At 37.1% G+C, this 20,635-nt stretch overlaps 1 protein-coding gene across 2 annotated transcripts in view; it reads right to left on the minus strand.

Annotated features, from left to right (window-relative positions):
• CAPRIN1 (cell cycle associated protein 1) overlaps nucleotides 1–20,635 on the minus strand; it is a 35,848-nt gene that overhangs the window by 10,238 nt on the left and 4,975 nt on the right. Inside the window, exons 3-12 of one of the 2 annotated variants that reach the window (XM_076343746.1) lie at nucleotides 15,432–15,494; nucleotides 13,427–13,513; nucleotides 10,726–10,964; nucleotides 10,531–10,613; nucleotides 8,425–8,562; nucleotides 6,970–7,022; nucleotides 6,797–6,883; nucleotides 1,601–1,756; nucleotides 656–764; nucleotides 119–180 (exon numbers count right to left, since the gene is read on the minus strand). In XM_076343746.1, coding sequence (XP_076199861.1) covers nucleotides 119–180; nucleotides 656–764; nucleotides 1,601–1,756; nucleotides 6,797–6,883; nucleotides 6,970–7,022; nucleotides 8,425–8,562; nucleotides 10,531–10,613; nucleotides 10,726–10,964; nucleotides 13,427–13,513; nucleotides 15,432–15,494 — 1,077 coding nt within the window. The remainder of the gene's footprint in view (nucleotides 1–118; nucleotides 181–655; nucleotides 765–1,600; nucleotides 1,757–6,796; nucleotides 6,884–6,969; nucleotides 7,023–8,424; nucleotides 8,563–10,530; nucleotides 10,614–10,725; nucleotides 10,965–13,426; nucleotides 13,514–15,431; nucleotides 15,495–20,635) is intronic. The other variant, XM_076343747.1, reaches the window with a different exon arrangement.

The raw sequence follows: 20,635 nt of genomic DNA on the forward strand, positions 1-20,635 counted from the left end.
TCAGAACTTCAGCTTTTTCTTTGAGTTTCTCATATAGTTAGGAATTAAATCCTATTGTAACAACAATCAAGACTAAAATAAATTTAAAATCCAAAATACAATTCACTAAACACGTTACCTGTGTAGCTTCTGGTTGCACAGGAACTTGATTAGGCTGGGCAAGTCTTGACTCAGCATGAACTGAAGTAAAATAATTTCACTTATTACATAGTACAATCAAACCTTTTACAGAATAGCATTACCATCTTATCTAATTCCGTTATCTGAGAGCTCATCATCGTAAAGATGATTATGCCTTTGGCATGGCAAAGCTATACTCAAAATACCAATTACCATTTCCATGCAAAGTACGTTTTTTCCAGTTGTCCAAAATGATCCAGCAATTTCCAAAAGGCTAAGCAAAACTATATTTTGTCCATTTGAAAAAGTTTAAAGTGTTCCACACTTCCAAGCAAAATCTAGAAGCAAGTGAGAATCGAAGTCTACAAATAGTATGCTTCAAGAGTACAATCACATTTCTGAGAAAAACACGCTTTAACAGTACTGTATTGTTACTTGTGATGACCCCTTTACTACGTAGCAGTAACTGAAGCATTTCTAATAGATGACTTGCAGGCTTCCCCAATATTTGTGTTTAGGATTTACCATTACAAACCTGGAGGGCAAACCATTTGTGGCATGTCCAAATTCTGCGCTGGATTCATGGGCTGTGCAGATACAATGGCAGGATCAAGTGTTTGGTTCTCAAACTCCAGCATAGAGTCCTGGGAAAAAAAATAAAAATAACAAAATCAAATCCGATTTACTGTCTTTTAAAAATACTAACATTCAGAATACAGAAACGACCAGGTCACAATAAAGGAAGTTTAGCCCACAGTTACACAACTGCTGGTTTTACTACACATTTTACATCAATTAAGATACTAAAAATTCCAAAAATGCATTTATCATAATAAAAATTCAGTCCATGTATACAAATTAGAGCTTATCTCGCAAAAAGATAACTGGAGGGAGATTTTAATAGCCAGACAGAATAGGCAGCTACTCTTTATTCTTTATCCTAAATTAGCATTTTGTAGGAATAAACAAGAAAAGGAACATAAGAAGCGTGTGCCTCATTTGTTACCAAGGTGTCTACTCTTTCCTTTGTGGAGGAGGAGAGGCTTTTTCTGATGTATTCCCTCATCTCCTAATGCATTTCCAGTTGTCCTAACTTTAGAGGAGAGCCTTCAAGAAGCAACCCAGAAAGTATTCTCTTCATGTGTTGTACAAGTTTTTGATAACACAAAATTTAGAACTAGCTTATAGAAGGGGTATTTTACAGCTGGTCTCACTTAAGCAAAACACACCACGGCACCCAGTGATGCACAACTTTCTGCCTTCTCTGTAGATTTAGTACAAACAAGGACTGAAAAGCTAAATAACACTCTAATTGTACTTTGACACCAATACAGGTTTGTGGGCTTTGGATGAGATCTTGCCATACAGCACTATACGGTTTGCAAGACTACAGCAGACTTAAAATCATGACTCACAGCCAGAAAGTGCTGTTTTGTTTCTTTGGGTCTAGCTTCACACTACCATGGTGGGTTCATCATACCTGCATGAAGTTGTATGGGCCCTGCATCTGCGCCATAAGGTCCTGTACTCGCTGTCTTCTAACAAGAGGATCTGCTTGAGCCACGGTAGTAAGCGTGTGAGGTTCAGGAACTGGAGGAGATGTAGCTTGTGTCTGTTGCTGCAGCGAATTTACAACCTAACAAGAAACAAGCAGCCGACTGAAATTTCAGCTTAAGATAACACTGCACAGAACTGACTCAGTAGTTCTTGAAATTTATGGCTATTGCCTAATTCATTATGGTCATAATTACTACAGCATTCTTGAAGAAAAACATTACAACCTCCTACAGTCATGCCAATACTGGTGGCCAGCTACTGACCTGAGCGCTTCACAGGAGAACAAAGTTTAAAGACTCTGCTCTATTTGCTTTCCATCTACTCTATTCCCCCGTTAAGAACAGCGCTAACAAAAAATTTGTTCAATATTACGGGGGTTTTTTTAGAGCAGGATTTGAGACAGTAATTTATCAACATTTGGAAATTTAAAGAAAGTCAGGGAAAGTAAGTTTCAGAAATATGCACGCATGGAGAACAATTCTTTTCTCATACCTTTTTGGTAAATGTAAATAGAGTCAGAATTTTTTGGTCTTTAAGACTTCAAAATTTTAAATTTTCATAGCCATGTCTAGACCAGAGTTCTCAAGTGTTATCCTAGCTAGCTGATTTACGGTCTCAGAGAATAGCAGGCAGCATTGTGCGATGGGAAGATTGCAAGACAGCACCGTGGGGGGACACCAGAAGCACAACTTAAGAGTGGGCAAGAAAGCTCAGATTTACTAGACATATTCCAATATGGTGCACGTAAACAAAGGTACGACAAACAGCAACATGCTTTCAAATACCACCTTATCAAAGACAGCAGAGCAACCAGGAAAGCTGAACATGAGCATCTAAGAACAACCATCATCAAATAGCTTGAAAACAGATAGTTACAAGGACAGTTGAGCTGCACAAAGTAGCACTTTCGCATTCCTAACCAGTTTTGCTCTTTAGGCAACTCCCATAATACAGAAGTGCCATTTTCAATTTGCATTCATGTCAACAACTGTCCTTTAAAGAGAAGATCGTTGTCAGTAACTTGTCCACCGCTTCTCTATTCCCACGAGCTTTCATTATTAATAATCTTCCAGATAAACAGGCAAGCCTTAAACTTACAGTTGCACAGGATATAAATTAGCATACATGCACCTGAAACTTCAAAATGTTTATGTAAAAGAGCTGGTTTCTTATTAGAACTGCAGAAGACAGATTTTTGTACAGCAGTCGTGACAAATGACAAAACATCCTATTTTAGACCAGTTCTATAATCACACCTCTGAACTTTAAACGTGAACTCCCTCTATCCATCCTCAAAGCCTGTAATATTTTTTTAACTTCTCAAAGAAACCTACAGTACCTTCCAGTATGCCTACTCCTTGCTCAGATTTACAAACTTTGTTTGTATGTGACATTCTGCACATACAATTGCCTCACAAACTCCAATGACTCTTTCCTTGACCAAATCCCTAGCCATCTGTAATAGAATAATTAAAAAAAACCCTCTAAACAAAACTAAAAAGCAACACACAACCTAATTCCTCTTCAAGATTCCTTTCAGATCCAAATCTCCACTGTTAGCCATCCAAAGAGAAGCAATGTGACAATTCCCATGGAAGCATACCCTAAGGCTGTCCACACTGGTAAACAAACACAACTGCTCTGCTGTATTACACAGTCCCCAAACTTCAAATTATGGACTGTTTCCAAACAAGAAGAATTAAGCCCTGTGAGTGGGAAAAAAATTTGTTTGAAAAATGTTATTTAGAGCCCATATATAGACCTCTCTTACATTACAAAGCTTTAAAATGAAAGTAAAGAAAAAAAGCAAGCCAGATGACTAGGTGAAACTTGAGAGTTAAAACAAGCAGTTACTTGGCTCCTACATAATTATCAAAAATGTTCTCAATTATTTGAGCACTATCACTCAACTTATGAAGTCCAAGTTATTCATAACAATTTGGTATCTTCAAGAAAAAACAAGTTGATGGAATAATCAAGAACACAGAACAGGGACAAAATTTTATCAAATGTTTTCCTTTTTCACAAATAGTACAGTACTAACTTCAGATGGTGTTTAATATTTTACATTGTCTTTTTCAAACCTCTTTTTTAATGTCAAAAGGAACTGTTTGGGGCCTATTCCTTTAGTCTTCTTATCACTACCAGGTACTTTGACCTATTATAATCATAGTAGGATGAGCCTACTAAAAAAATTGCAAGTTTTGCATATTAAGTTGCCAATGGACAGGCTGTAGTTCTAAAGTCAACAGCTTTCTAACAGTCTGCTGCATGAAAAAGGTACCCAGACTACTCAAATATAAGGGTCATTACTCAAAAATCAGTTTATTACTGGACCACACACCTCCATTCATCCTGGGGGCACAGCAGCAAGGTGAAACTTTTCTTTTAAGAGAGCTGAACCTCTCTGCAGAGTAGTATTTGACTCATCAAACTGCACGCTCACCTTCTGACACCCTGCACCTTGACCTTCTCAGTAGGCAGAGCTGCCCAGACACAATCAGAGGAGAAGGCCAGGGGGCAAAGAAGGAGGAGAGAAGGAGAGGTAAAACCAGAAGCTTAATGAGACCACAAACCAACCAGAATGAATCTGTATTCTGGCAGTCACAGAACTGAGTCTCCAATTCTACACAAAATATACACACATCCATCCAACCAAAGTTCCATAACCTAAGATGCAGAGAACTTTGTATACAAGCAGATTCAGGTACTTATTACAAAGCAAGCAGTTAAAAAAAAAAATAAAATCAAACAAACAAAAAACCCACCAACAACAACCCCCCCCCCCCCAAACAACAACAACCCCTCCCCAAACAAAACCCCCACTATCACAAATAAAGGACGTCTTCACCAAAATTAAAACATCATATAATCCAAATGCAAATATGCTTTGAGAATTCACAAGCAAATTCTTCAGTTTGAAACTTATGGAAGGCCTATACAGAAACGTCACTGTGAGACACCATCAATTCTCAAACTAGAAACACACCATACCACAGAAACTGTGAATGTATCGCATCTACTTGAGGGTTACTGAAAAGGAGTCTGTGATAGCCTTCCTCTTCACAAACAACGATGGAAATCTTCTGCATAAATGTTCTCTTTCAGAATACTATCAGCTTCCAAAATTAACAGCTATCATTCACAGCTGTTACTATACTAATGCCACAACTACCTTGAGCTGGAGAGCACAAAGGCTCTATACAATGTTTATCATCTTCCCTAAGGACAATTCAGTTGCATTCCTGTGAGGAATGGGATTTTGGTGCCAGCAAGAACAGGAAGAGTAATTTCAAAGACAGTTATTCTCAAGTTCCTCTTTTTGTGTTAAATCTGAGAAAATAAGGTACTTAATTATGAAGCAGTCTTCAACTTTTTTTCTAAATTTTTTCTAAACTGCTCATTTGTACACAGTCCAAGAAATTGGGACAGAAAGGAGAACTGAAGTATATATTCTTTGTATTGTTCCATGAAAACAAAGCCAATATAATCCAGATTTAGCTGACTAGTGAAGACATGCGGAAAATTAGGAGTTTCTGGAATCAGTCTGATACAAAACTACAACCTGAATTATTTTACCATACTAGTGCAATTACTGCATATTATTATTACTCCCATGAGGAAGCACCTGAGTTTTCAACTGTGCAATACACAGTCTTACGGTTCAAGAGCAGACAGAAGCACAACAGGCTTCAATCATGAGAACATTTCCTATACTCTCATGTCTTCATCCATACTACTTATATTAACTACAGAGAACTGAACCTCTAAGCTACTCTGGACACTTGGTAGAAACACAAATGTAATTTGGGTATAATTCAAGATAGACTGAAGCCAATCAAGCATTAACTTTAAAATGCTGTGTCTTGAAGAATACCCCAATCAAGCATGACTTTAATGTGTTTTGGACGGTTTCTTTGTTGTTTTTAAGAGATTTCTTAAATCACATTCAATAGCAGTGATATTTTAGCGCTTTTTAAGTAAGGCAATGGAATACTATGACAAGATACTACCAAAATCATTCACATACCTGGCAAAGTTGTCTAGTTAGTTCTAGAAGCCTCACGCCCATCCTAAGTATTATTAAATCTCTTAGTGGTCTTCAACACCGTAAGATATGAATTTCAGCCAGACTGAACGTAAAATCGGGCAGATTAGATAATCAGATCAGAACGGCTGCTCTCTTCTTCACCACTTGAAGAGATGATGAACACTTACTCCACTCCTACACTTAAGAGCCTGAAGGCACCAAGGAACAAAGTCTAAAAAATTGACCATCTAATTTGCTGCTGCAGAAGGCTAAGGTGAATCAAAAATTAAGTCTCCAGCACCTGGAAGATGCTGCTTATACCTGTTCCTAACAGATGTATAAAACCCAAGTTCCAACATACCAAACACTCGAATGACTCCATGTGACTTGTCCTTTCCAGTATGTGAAGAACACAAATTCTAGTATAATAAAATGGACTTGTACATGTAGTTAAGTCTAGAGCCTAAACTACTGAACTGGGAATGGAACTCAGTAACAATGTACCACAAACATCACAAGTGAACAATCACTCAACTGCAAAGCAATAACAAGTTAAATACTTGAAGAACTATAGCTCTTGAAAGCAGAGATGTACATACAAGCTATATTTTAACACCAAATTATGTGCATATGCAATCTGGAGTAGATATTAGTTGAGATATTAACTTTCCGCTCCCTCTCCATGGAACAGCTTAATGAAATGCACAACTATGCCATGTTGTCAGCAGCTGCATAGATAAACTTAAGTTCTATATTTGCAGCAAAGTTCTCTTAAAAAAAAAAAGTCTTCAAAAAAAAAAATCTTTTAAGTCTTTTTAAGCGTAAGACTTTTAAGTTCCATTTTCCCAAGCAAGCCACTACTGAACAACAGCAAGTTCTCCACAAACTTAGCCAGACTGCGTAGTTTCTATTTTAGGTACTCCTGAGCTAAATATGTAATTTAAGAATGAGTAGTGAGTCCAAGCCTACTTAAATATATGTATTTTTATATATATTGGGGGAGAAGGGGTGCAATACTAGAACCTATCATGAATTGAGAGTCAGCGGAAACAGGGATTGCAATTTTACCTGCAGTACACAAGATCTTACCTCAACCGTTTCAACTGTCCACTCATCTACCTGTTCCTTCTCACTACTGCTGAACTGAGTCTCTGCCATGAATTGTCTGTTTACATACTAAAATAAAAATAAGAAAGGGTATGAAAGTAAAAGTAAGTGGCATTAAAGCTATACAAAATGACAATCTTTCCAGTGACTAATACCTCAGTTGATTCAACTTCAGTTGGTTCAGTAAATTCTTCCGCTGGATCAGGTTCTGTAAGAAAAATATACCATTTACGTGAAAAAAATCCCAAACCAAAAATCACGTTACAGACCTAGAAAATACAAAGTTAGATAAAAAAATCTCCCCCAATAAAAGTGGAATTTTGAAGAAGTGTGACGCATTTTTGCAGTCATCATTTATCAAAACCATTTACTTTAAAGAAGTGTTACAGACTATTACTACACAGAAAGTACAGCTAGGTGTAAGAATGAATGGACACACATTTACTCCTGAGTGACATTAATACCTAGTATTAGAAGCTTGCTATACATTAATGAAGGAGTCGCCTTGTCAGACATCTTCAAGGGGATGGGATTTTGATTAGATCTGAAATTAAAGCCTCAATATTGCTGACTTGTACAGTTAAGTATCCGCTGGGTTCAGAAACAAACCTAATGTTACAAGGTAGATAAAGAAGAACTTGTGTCTCAGAATGAAGAAAATAAAAACAGGACATTAATAGAGAATTAAGCAATAACAAAGATTCTCAGAGCTTTGAATTTAAAAGAAAAAAAACCATTAAATTCTTGCTATGAAGAGTTATGTTCATCCACCCCAAATGTCAATTTTCTCCACAACATATTCAAAAGGGAAAAAAAGGTCATGAATTTTTTTCTTCAAGTTTGGTACCATATTCTTGAGCTTCTTAAGTATGTAAGCATACCCTTTGCTTCAAAAACTCTTCCCTTCTAAGAAAAGATTAAACTGGTGGGAACCACTGAAAAATGGAAAAGCCTCAAGCAACCAGAACTTTAATCTTTGATCATTTTAACTCTACAAACAAAATTTTGTTTTTAAATCATAATTTCTACAGGAAAACAAACTAGGAAAGAGATGTTTGCAATAATGTGCATTTGCATAAACCTGCTTCTAAATAATTTCATTGTTAGCCTGGGTTCTTATTTCAGCAAGTGACATATTGGACAGACAAATGCTGAAAGATGTGTTCAGAAACAAGTACGACTAAGTGACTTTGTTCCTTCATTCAGCTGACGCTCCACAGTTAGAACAGTAAGCCTTTCCTTGCACATGACGGAAGACATTTACAATGTGATCATTAGAAAGGATTACGGTCCCTCCAAAGAAGTTGCTGGCAAGAGTCAGCCTTACAGAAGTCTTCTGGAACACAGCTCTGCTTTTCTTTCCTCATGGCTCAGAGCAGGGCTGAATGAACGGTTGACTGCCCCTATACACGTTGCCTGGCTAGAGGTATACCTGATTATCAAGAAATGACATTTCTATTCAAAACACTAGTATACTCGAAGAATTCAGAGACAGGTGCTTTTTGCGCTTAAAACTGCATTTGCAGTTTAATCGCCCTGATGAATCCAAAGAGGCAAGACAGTACAACACAAACGAATGTGCTAGTCACAACAGATCTTCATATTCTTACCAGCTTCTGCTACAGTGTCTTCTACTGCAGGTGCGGGTGCTGCTTCTTCTTCCTCACATAATCCATTCTGATGGTTATGGGTGCTATCAAAGTAACTAGTTTGAAGAATACGTTCAACGATCTCCTTTAGCGCTTTATCTAGGAAAATGGAAGAAGTTAAAGACTAACAGTAACTCAATCCTCATCATCCTTTCCAAAGAGCCCACATAAATTTTATTACCCTTTTGCTGGGAAGATGTTGCTGCCCCAAGCTAGTCCACGGACAATACTGTTACAGAATTACTTCTGTCTTACTAGTCATATTAAATGAATCAATTAATAATCAACTTCCATTCAGAAAAATCTGAAGGGCAAGGAGAATCTTAAGAGCATGTAATACTCTTCAGAAGATTTGTGAAACACTTCAAAGTGAGGTAAAGTTTATGAATTTAATTACTGTACTTTAATTCCTGCTATTTCAAAAATCTCTGGTTGCTTAGTTTTCAGTTTGGAAAGTTTCAGGAACTCACTGAAGTTCCAACTGTAGCTGATTTTATTTGTAATTTCCTAATTAAAAAAAAAACCTCACTGTAAGTCAATTCCTTACAAAACAACTGCCAGTATAAATTTCCACAGGTACCACCTTCATGAAGGTTCTTCCCCTGAGGTGAAGTGGCTCAGAACAGCCTTTGTAAGCAAAACAAGCACAAGCTTGCACTCAGTGCCTCAGATGAATGCTGTGGTGTCTTAACCCAAAACAAATCAGCCACATTGGCAAGGCAGCATTACTGACTGTCTAGGCCAACAGAAAACAAAACAGACTCAAAATGGAACATTCTCAATGCACGCTTGGCAAGTGATGATTGCTGTATGAATCAATACATACGCAGAGAAGAACACAGAAATACATTAACATTCATCCCTATTATAAGACAAAGCAAACTAGCAATGGCTGCCAATGACATCACTAAAAGCTCATCTTGAGATCCAGATACAATACCCAGCCCGACTTCATCCAGTATGAGAACGACTAGGTCTCCAAGGAGCATACATCAGCTCCCTCCTGAAAACTAGCCCCATACCTTCTCCTTCCTCCACCTCTTCAAAAAAAAACCATGGTACATATCTTTGGGCTCTCACAAAGATCTAACATCACAACCATTTCAGACTTGAGTTCTTGCAGAACAAATATTAATTAAAAAAATACTAACCTGGTACCTCCTCACAATATAAACAATTTCAAGTTTCCTATTCTGCCACAAACAAGGAAAATCTTATGACCATTAAGGCCACAGTATCTTACAATCTCCTGTGTATCATTCCTCAATAAAGCAGGTTACATAACAATTGCAAAACTATAATTTCACTTTCTATGAATAGAACACAAAAAACTCTTTCAACAGCTCAGTATTACTCTAATGTAATAAAGATAATTGAATTTTTTTTTTAAAGGAGGAAAGGTGTTAGCCATTTTACCTACAAAAAAGGATACTATTCCCTAAAACTTTCCTATTGATTTCCAATTAAGAGACTTCAAAAATTCCCCATGATACACGAAACAGACAACTGCCTAGCAGAGTCATTTTCTTAAGGTCTAGTGTTAGAAGGTATGTATTTGTGAAAATTTACATTTCTGCAAGAAAGCAGTCCATCTGCATGATCACACCCCGATCTACAGAGTTCAATCAATCAAAACAGGGCAAAACCAGAATGCTTTCTGCAGGAGACAAGAGGGAGCAGAACATCATACTAAATAAGGCCATGCCAGTTTATGTATTAGGTCATATTATTGACAAAGCTCCTTGTTCACACACACATTTCCAGAAAACAAAGAATTGCTACTAAGCACCACCAGCAGCAGAATACTGCTGAAATAGCAGGAACGGACTAAGCTTAAATACTGAGTAATGCTGCATCAGTAAAAAAAAAAAAAAAAAATACACCACACAGTAAGCTCACACTTCAGTACGTTACTCTGTTACAGTCCAGCTAAGGTCTGAAAAAAAAGTAGCTACTCTAAAAACTCAGAAAGATAATTAACTGCCAAAGGTCTCTCATATCAGACACTGTATTTTAGTTCAAGCACAAATTCAGTGCACTATCTCTTAATACAGAGACTATACTTACAGGTTGTTCCACAAACTGTTTTTTCCTTCCCTTCCAGTAAGTCCCACAGGTGAACAGATGCTTGCTCATACTGCTCATTCAACCTTAAAAAAAATAGTAAGAGTTAATTTCTTCCAAGTCTTTAAATTACCACAGTACAAATATATTGTTAATTGACCTACAATTATAAAGAAAAGTACTTTACTGTAGGCCTACCTCATGTTCATGTCTCGTTCAGGGTAAACTAGCTTGTAAAACTCATCCAGCATTGTCAGTTCCTCCTCTGTCAGTACTGGTACTCCGTTCGATCCTTGTTTCAAGTCGTTGCGCACTTCATCATCACCCAACTTGTCCAAAATAAACTGTAGCTCTAGTACGGTCTTTAAACGCTTCTGCTCAGCTTCTTCTCGCATCAGTTGCTCCCTGCGAGCTGTCTTTTTTATTGTTTTCTGGATCTGTTTAAAATGAAATTTTAAATTGCTTAAACTTGGATTCTGTAGTGAACTCGGGGGGGGGGGGAAATAGATCTGAAATGTCTTTTATTGGTAAGTAGAGATGGATGTTGGTGTTGAACTGCCACTTATCAATTTAACATTACAGAAGAATAACCTGTGAAATTTGAATAGTATCTTTTAAGCAGAATCAAAACTCTACAAATTAAGACAAACTTTAAAATCAATGCCACAAACTTTGGATCATATTGGATCTTGATCACATTCTTACTTGAAGTCTGTACTTCATGACTTACAAGCAGTTCAGTCAAGTAACTGCAGTTACCACATCTAAAGCTTCAGACATGAATGTGTTACTTCAAACAAGCCCAGCTTGCTATTATCTGCTTCCGTTATCAAACATTCTGTAAACACTAAGTGATTTTCATCTAGATGAATGTGGCAAAAATGTACAAAATTGAGTATCTTTTAAACAAACATTGTGGCTATTTACAACTTCTACCTTCCATAACTCAAGGAGGACTTACAGCAATTAGAAAAGGTATAGAGAAGGGCAACTCAAATGATTATGAGCAGAGCCTAAGTCTGGGTTCTTCAACTTGGAGGAGTAAGTGTGATCCAGATTTTTCATAAAGGCCACAAAGGCCAGCAGATAACATGAACAGAGCGGTTATTTACCATACCCTGTGATAGTAGGAGGCATTCATTGAAACTACTAGGAGATCAGCTTAAAACAGATAAACAAAAGTAATCTTGTTTCTTACACACCACGGGAGGGAACTCATGAAATGTTTTGCCATGAAAGGCTGGGGAGACAGACAGTATGAGCAAGCTCAAAAAAGATTTAAACAAATTCTTGGACACAGGGTCCACAGACAAACACTAAAGGGAACGGGAATGCATCTACTCTCTAACATTCTCAGTTTGAGGATCACGGGTGACATAAGGGAATGGATGACAGATAATCATCAGCCTTGTACTCTGCATAGTACCTTCTACAACTGCTGTCCTAATACTGGTCTAAATGCATCACTGATCTGAACCTACAGGACGTTTCTTCCATTCTTATTCTTAATCCAAGCATCTAGCATCCAAAATTCAGCTTGCTTGCTTTGTAACTATACAAGGCTTTAATCTTCTTTTTCAAAAAATGTAAGTCGTGACAATAGCTTTCTCCCTCTGAAGCATCTAAATTTCTTTTCTAAAAATCAAAGACATCTCTTAAAATCAACTGTATGAGAACTAACTCTAATCAGGAAAAATTGCAACCAAATTTGAAAGCAGAGCGCCAATTTATTACTCCCAGATTCACTTGCTTCTTTTAGCAGTTAGCTGACCAGGGAACTATTTCAGGACAAACTTGTCAGAAGAAGAAAGTTCCTCATTACTAACGTTCTGTAAACATACATGGAACCCTGATGCAAGAAAAGAAATGAAACGGCTTGGCTTAGAGGCCTATAAGTTTACAACTACATCAAACATAGAAAGCAGTTTGTAATGTGAGGATGCTGATGCCCTTCAAATTATCACAGTCTGTTCACAAACTAAATACACTCGTTAGACCAGTCTGCTGCACTAACATCGCCTACACAATCAATTCTACCAATGTTGCTGCTCTTTCTGTAACTCATTAACTCTAACTGTATTACTGCATTTAGAATCTTCCAGTCCTGTAGAATGAGTTACGCTTTCAGCTTGCCCCAGAACTAATTCTTCCTTGCAATGATATTGCAGAGCTCTAAAGTGTGTCTTTTTGTTTGCAGTTCTTGGCACAAAGAAATAAAGCAAAGCTGTTCATATAACTGGAACTGTCTATTAGAGTTTTAGAACTTATTCTTGATTACACTGTTATTTTACATTCTTGATAAAACACCAACACAAAAGATTACCTGTTTTACTAGTATTCAGTTAACTTATCCTTTATGAAAATAGTATTAACCTTGTCCCACACTGCAGTTTCAGACTGTATTTGCAATTAACAAGACAGCAAGAATCTTGAAAAAGGAACTGCAATGCTTTCAGTTGCTGAGACTTGATATCCTATGGTAATATAAAGACACGAAACCCCTCAGCCACTTGCCAAAGAGAGAAGCACGCCTGTGAAATCTCCGTTTTGAGAAAATGTTAGTATTGGCAGTAAGTGGCTGTCTATAACGTTGCATGACAGGCCTCTTTTGCAATCCCACTGTTTTCAACAGTTACATTTTGTCAGAACATTATATTCTTTTCGTTCCCATACATTTATGTAGTCCATCAGAAAAATCTTTTAGGAACAGCCTTCAGAAAACCTGACACAAACTAATACACAGAGTAAAAGAAAACAGCCAAACATACAAGAAATCATGAGCATTTCACCTCTGTAAATAGAGGCGACTACTGTATCTAGTATTAGTGAAAGAGTTTAAAGCCTAAGTGTCTGGTATTGCAGCTGATAGCCTACATGGCACCACTTGCTCTTTACTTACGTCTTGGCTCAGAGCCATAAAACTCCTCTGCAGTTCTTTAGCAAATTCCAGATTATTTGTCACTTCCTGGTATTTTGACACCGCATCCTTAAAAAAAGAAAAAGAAAACACAAAAATAAACCATCACCAATAGAACAAAATACATACTTTCAACAAACAAATTCCCACATTTTTAGTTCCTAAGTGAGACACAGCATCCCTGAATGGGACTGCAACAATGTTAAGTCAAATTTTGATTTTCACTGGCAAAAATATTGAAAAGACTTGCGTATGTCTTTAGGAACTCTAGTTTCTTAGATAAATATGCTAAAGCATATGCATATATATGCTCACATGCATGACATACTAGTTTAGTGTTTGGCTTTAGCCAGTTTCTGACAAAAACTAACTGGCAGGCAGGGGAATGCGGGAGAAGAGCAATCTGGCAACTCAAAACTGCTCAAGAGATAAAGATTCGAGAATTAATGCATTGTTACCTTGAGTCAGAGCCAAAATCAAAACGCTATACAGAGCATAATGTTCCCTTCTCCAGAAATCTTTATTATTTGCTATTTTCTTAAATCTAATATTCTGATTTGCACCAAAGCAATCCAAACTCCTTAACCCACCCCTTGCAGTACTGAGAAATTAGAGGATCAAATCAGGAAAAAAAAACCCGCTGTGACATTTACACTCCTGCCGTGACAAAATTAATAATGGCTATGTTCTTGGTAAGAACAATTGAGCCAAAGAAAAGGTAAGGTCCTACTTTCTTTGAAAAGCAAGGAACATGAACTGTATTTAAGGATTTCCACCTGTAATACAGCTAAGAAATTTACACATATACAGGTATTACATATTACACATATACATTAGGTGGATTTACAAAATTCATCATTCTTAGCTGATTTGTAGAAGCAGAAGACATAAGGGAAAATAACAAATACTTTCAGCATTTCTCCAACCAAAAAAGATTTTATCTTTATGAAGTGTGGTAGTCAGGCTGTGGTCTTCATAAAACTCAATCACGAGCTTCCCTCCTCAATATGAAATTTCAGTTCCCTTCCCTGCTCATCAAACAGAAAACTTCTCATGGTTTATTTTCACAATATGCCATTAAAGAATAAAAATATACAGATCACTGATATTTCAGTTAGCACAGAAGAACCAAAGCAAAGCCTAGACAGATGAAAAGATCACATGGATCAAGGGAAGCAGCTAATTCTTGTAATTGTGAACAGCTGTAATAGTTGCAGGGTACATTTTTTTTCCCTTCACTCTTTTCAATGTTAAAAATCATCAACAAAATATTGTTGATTACTGAGCATCTGGTAAGCTCTTTAAGTATCAATATGCATGTTTGTATCATCCAACTGAATTTCATTTGATACTTGCTTTATATTTATTACAACTGGAAAACTGCTGTTGAGTCAAGCTCTACAACCACCTTTTTTAAGAACCAGCCTCAACAAGGAGAGGATCAGCATACCTCCAGTAAGTCCAGCTTATCTAGAGCGCCACATCTGCTGCACTGATAGCTGTGATATACCCGTGGACGTAGCTTTTTTTGAGAGCCCTTCAGAACTTGGTCTAAGCTACATCTCTAACTAGACTGCACAATATTTACAAGCTACCACCAAGTCACTAAGCTCCTTAAGTTCTCCCTGGGCACATTTCCTGCGAAGAAGAGGATGATGTCCAGGGAACCTCAAAGGTATCATTTAGCTCTTCCAACAGTCCTATGTTATAACATATGCCAATTTTCACCACAGTTTATTCACAACCTAACCTCAACAAGCATAAAGCATTACATTACAACACATTCCTCTACCTATTCTTTCAATTTCTGATTAACAGAAAAATTGAGATGTTCTAGGAAATAAAAAAAAACTGAGGCCAAGTCAGAGCTCAGAAAAATCTAGCTTTTAACAAGGGGAAAGGGGAAGTGAAATTCATCCCTTCCTTCCCCACAAAGATCACAAAACAATTTAATAGAGATCTGGTTAGTATTTTTTTTTCTCTTTACCAGTTGATCTTGATTCAGACGTTCTCCCTTGTTCATTCGTTCCTGGTAATCATCAAGTTTGCTCTGAAAAGAAAGAAAAAATGCTATGAGGAGCCAAAATCAGGTTACTGCTTTTTTCTACTTGGGCCAACAAAATTAGGTACTGTAGTATTACAGTAAACACAGACTGTAACACATTACACAAGCATGCAACTGTCATGTAGAAATAGTACCTGAGAAAACTTGTCTTCCTGGTTAAAAAAATGTAAATACTTCCAAGAGACAAATATTTTAACATTATTTGGCTATCACAATACATCTTCATGACTAGTCTTAATTTCGAGGAAGTACACATTCCTCCTAATGGGAAGAGCACTCAATGCACATTTCCTTCAGTCGAAACACAGAGCTGAACTCAGTTGAGTCAGAGCTTATTACCACTGTTATCACTACAATTCCAAAAACATGACTGCAAAAAACCACTGCCAATGCTATTAAGATTCAGAACTGTAATTCTTTGTACTTGCATCAGTTAAGATAGTTTTAAAGAATTTAAAAGAGTTTCTAATCCTTTGTGTAAGAACGTCCACCAACACAATTCATATTAATAGCTCTAAAATGTTTTTGTTCAAGAGCATTAAGATTTCTTTTTCATGGGGAGAAACTGAAAAAGGAAACATTAGGTTAATTTTCAGCAGGATCAGTTCTCTAATCTGCTTAAATATAACACCATGCAAAACACTGACACTAGGCAAAAGCAGGTAAAAAACTTATGCACGCCGGAAGTGACAAAGAACCTACAGGTTAAGTAGAAAGGTTCTTAGAAAGGAAGCAAAGTCTCTAAGAATAACATAACTAACCACTAAGTTCTAAGTTTTCACCATTTCTGTATTGTCACATATGCTTGTATTTTTTATGAAATTTGCCTTGGCCCTATTAAAAGAAAGGCATAAAATGAATCCTTAACAATTAGCTTCCCCATCTAGCATAACAGCAACATGAAAAGGAAAGCCAGCAGAAACACTTCATTTTGAATATAAAATAATTAAAACCCTGACGCAACCACTGTTTCAGAGTTTATACATGCCAAAGAGTGACAGGTTTTTTTGTTGGTGGTGGTCTTTGGTTTTTATTGTTTTTGTTTCAGGACATTTCAGTTAAAATATTTTACCAGTGTTTTTCTAGCTAATTCAACTTCTATGCTCAATTTCAGACCTTCTGGAAAGATCAAAGTCTGTGAAACAGTTTAACAAGAAAGCTCCTCTTACAAAGCATTTGATGCCCAGCATCACTTACTGAAACACGTAACTGTCCTTATGAGACTTGGTCCTTTTGACGTCACCTAGCACCAAGAGTTTATTTCTTTGGAAATCCTACAGGTTAGATTTAACACTTAACTACTTCATCTTTCAGTGCATCAGAGCCAGTAACAGCCTACGCAAAGTCAAAGTAGTATCTTCCTGAGCTCCAGAAAACATTACTGGGAATTTCATGCTGGGGACAGACACTAGCAGAGTAATAGTTGTCAAATGCAGCAGCCACAGTTGGTAATATATAAAAAAAATACACCTGAAGAGCATTTGGCATATTGGAAATCTACCACAACAGGAAATAAGGCCATTTTACTCTTATACATACTCATTTTAGAATAGATGATGACATGGTTGGACAATCACGAAAGTAGTTTTCATGATTTAGAGATAGCAGCCGAGCTGTGAGGTCAAAAAGGGAGGGTACAGAGCTTAAACACTGCAATGCCCCAGTGCAAAGCCAACCAAGTTAACTGAAGCCTCCGCTGCTTAAGGTAGCTTAAATCCTACAACGAACTGGCTTTGCAGACAAAGAAATTTTTAAAAGCTCCTGCTTGCTTGAGCCACTTACTCCCATGCTGCAGATTACAACTCCCTTGGTCACACTGATGCAATTGTTTGTGAGGCTGTACAGTTAATAGACTGCTAATATGAGCCAGTTCAAAGTGTCTACAAAAATGCATAAAAAAACCCCCAACAATTTCTGTGATCCAGTTTCCAACACAAACCCATAAACAGCAACAGTAAGACAAACAGGATAGAACATCAAATTCTAGGAGAACACTACTTAGATCAACTTTGTTGAAGAAAACACGTAGTGCAAAATTATGCTGCAAAACACTCACATAATCCATTTTTGTGGTTAAGGGCATAAGGGAGGGAAGAGATAAAAATACCCTAAATAACTACAATTGTTTCTGCACAGTTTTTCCATGCAGCCTTACTTCAGCATAGTTGGTATCTTCAGATTAAGCATATTGCAATAACATATTCAAACAGCGCGTAAGTTTTTCTTAAATGGTCAAATATTCTTGAGGTCTAATGCAAATGCTTTGTTCATTTTCATTCAGTAATGTATCAACTAAAAAACAAAAGGGTAATATGTCTATTTCTAACCATGAGAAGTTACTTCTCTTCACTTTTTCTTCCTTAAAAACATCCGTATCAGAAAGGTAAAAGCAAAAGGGAAAGCCCTTTCAGCTGCAATGCAGAGGACAAGCAAATGTGTTTAGTTACGTGTTATCACAAAGATTTCAAATGCTAAGTAAGCATTCTTCTATCATCCCAAAGACACTGTAAAATCCAAATGCTGCATTAGACAGAAATATTAAGGAAGCAAAATGCTTTCTTTTTAATCTGTACTGTCAACTAACAGCAATCTAAGAGCAGCATTAGTGCTGTAAAATAACTGCAGTAAAATTCATGCTTGGCAACCTACTGCAGTGTCTGCAAGAAGTAAAGGTTTTCTTAATTTTACCCCCCCCTTACACAACTTCATCCTCACTCATCATGGATCTACATCTTGAAGCATAAAAGCTAAACCAGCAGGGAAAAAAAAAAAAAATCAAGTGGCAAAGCGAGCACATAAATTGTCTATTAAACAGCTCATGAGTCAGCAGACCCCAGTTCTGCAGATAGCAAGCCACCGCGCTTCAGCTCTTTTTCCACTGAGATACCTGAAGTATTTTGGAGTTCCCAAGGAGAAAAGCACCACGTATAGGAAACTGGGGGGCACAGGGGGAAGGTGATGGTGTTCATTGCTTAAGTATGCCCTAGATTTTATTTTAATAGGAATCCAAAATTGAGTTACTTTATTACGGTAACAGATACCTTCCCCTCACACTCTCATTACCTTCTCTGAATTGCCTCAAAAATGTTATCCTAAAGTGAAAAAAAATATGCAGTTACATGACATTAGCTTCAAAAACAATACTGGTTTTAAAAATGCCTGACCACTCAGCTGCGCTGTTACAGTCATTTACAGTGCTATGCTATAAACTGGATCACTGCAATGATCCGATTAAAAATAACCCTTAAAAAAGGGGGCCAGGAGCAGGAGGGAGGCACTATATTTAACCAGATAATTTCAACGGTAAGGTTTATACCAGTTACAGCGGCAAAAGTGTGTATGAAAAGCTGCAAGGTGGAAGGGGAGAAGGTAACCTCTCCAACCAGCTGAAGTAAACATTTTGTCATGCACACTTCACCACAAGCAAAGAAAAGATGGAGGGGACTACTGCAAGTCTGTTTTCTGAAATATCTCAAAAAACTGCATGCATTTTTTTAAACAGCATTAAGCAATTAAAATAATCCAAAATTTAAAATAGCTGCTTTATACATTTCCCACTGAAGCAAAAGAAAAGCCAAGCTATGCAACAGAAGTTTATTAACTTGTTTTACATTTGTACATTGTAATTTATTTGCCCCCTCCACCATCATCTCCACACTCATTCATCAGTCTATCTTGTCAGCAAAGACTGCCCAGAAATGACTTAAAAAAAACAAAAACCAAAAATCAGTCTTCCCATTTCCTCAGGAAAATAGGCAGAAAAAAATCAAAAAGCTAAAACACTTAAACTGTATCAGGAATGAGACATGGAAGTTCAAAACATCTCAAAACCCCCCACAGTCCTCACATTCACTATCTGGGTACTCTTCCTATTATATACACACACCTAACAGAAGTCCCAAGAAGCTGTTTCAGTCCTGAGTTGTAACCAAGATGTAATGAAGCATTAACATCAATACTCCAGAACACAAAACACTCACAGGTCTTCTGTTTAAACTGAATTCATTTTTGAAGTAACAGTGGTAAATATTCTTGTGGTTTTTTCCCCAAAAGTCTGGTAAGTTTGATGGTTTAGAAAAAAGTATCTGCATTAGTTTTTAAGCAAGTGAGAAAGACATACCAATTCTGAGACTGCAGTCTCATGATCAGGTTACCCCAGAGGACACTGATCACAAAAGGAGTATTCTGCTGCTCACCACACATTCTTGACCCTTGCCACATGCCGACAAGGACAGCCGTATGGCCAGACTGACAGGTGGGTCAGGAGCCTGATCCAACCAAACACGTACAGCCATAGAGAGAGAGACAAGAATGGCTAGGAGCGGGACCCACTCCTTGCCAAAGAAATGCAGAACTGATGGATACGTGCAACCTTTGAAATGTGAACCTTTTAAACTCAGATGAGTTGACTACAGAGAAAAAAATTGCTTCTTCAGTAACCTGAACTAAGTTAAGGCACAGATGAGTGAAATTCCTGGAAGTTTTGGTGGCTGCATATATACGTTCTCTTTCCAAATCGCCATACAGTATTTCCTATAGAAACACTATGAATTTACTGGTAAGTTGACTACACTGCAAGAGACCTCGATTTTGTTCTACGCATCATTTGTGTTCAAAATTAGTTACTTTTACAACAGCAAGTGAATTCTAGAACACAAATTGGGTTCTAGAACGCAAACTGGGCTCTCCCAACACATTCTGTGTATCTTTTTCTTCTGAGAGAAAAGGAAAAGCATCAACAAAACATCAAAGCAGCATTCGAAAAATTTAAACAAGAAGATCTTTCACAGCTTGTAGGACTCATCATGTATCTAGTTAACGGAATTGGCTATGAGAAATAATCCCTATGCTACAAAAAACAAAACAGAGCAAGCTGAAACCAGAAACTACCAAACACCAAGTAAATTCACAGATAAACCTGCTGGTGTTTTAAGAGATGAAGTTTGGTTATTCAAAACTGCTATCAAGAGGTTTCAAAGAAAGATTTGGGTTTTCAATACACAGTTTCAAAAAAATTTTACAATTTCTTGGTTTCAAAATCATGTTTAATCTCCAAAGATAAATTTGAAACCAAGCTTCACAAGGAGAGCTTCTGGAGCAACACAAGTCTTGAATATCCAAGTGGC

The sequence above is a fragment of the Aptenodytes patagonicus genome, chromosome 7, assembly GCF_965638725.1.
Source record: "Aptenodytes patagonicus chromosome 7, bAptPat1.pri.cur, whole genome shotgun sequence".
NCBI classification, from domain to species: Eukaryota; Metazoa; Chordata; class Aves; order Sphenisciformes; family Spheniscidae; genus Aptenodytes; species Aptenodytes patagonicus.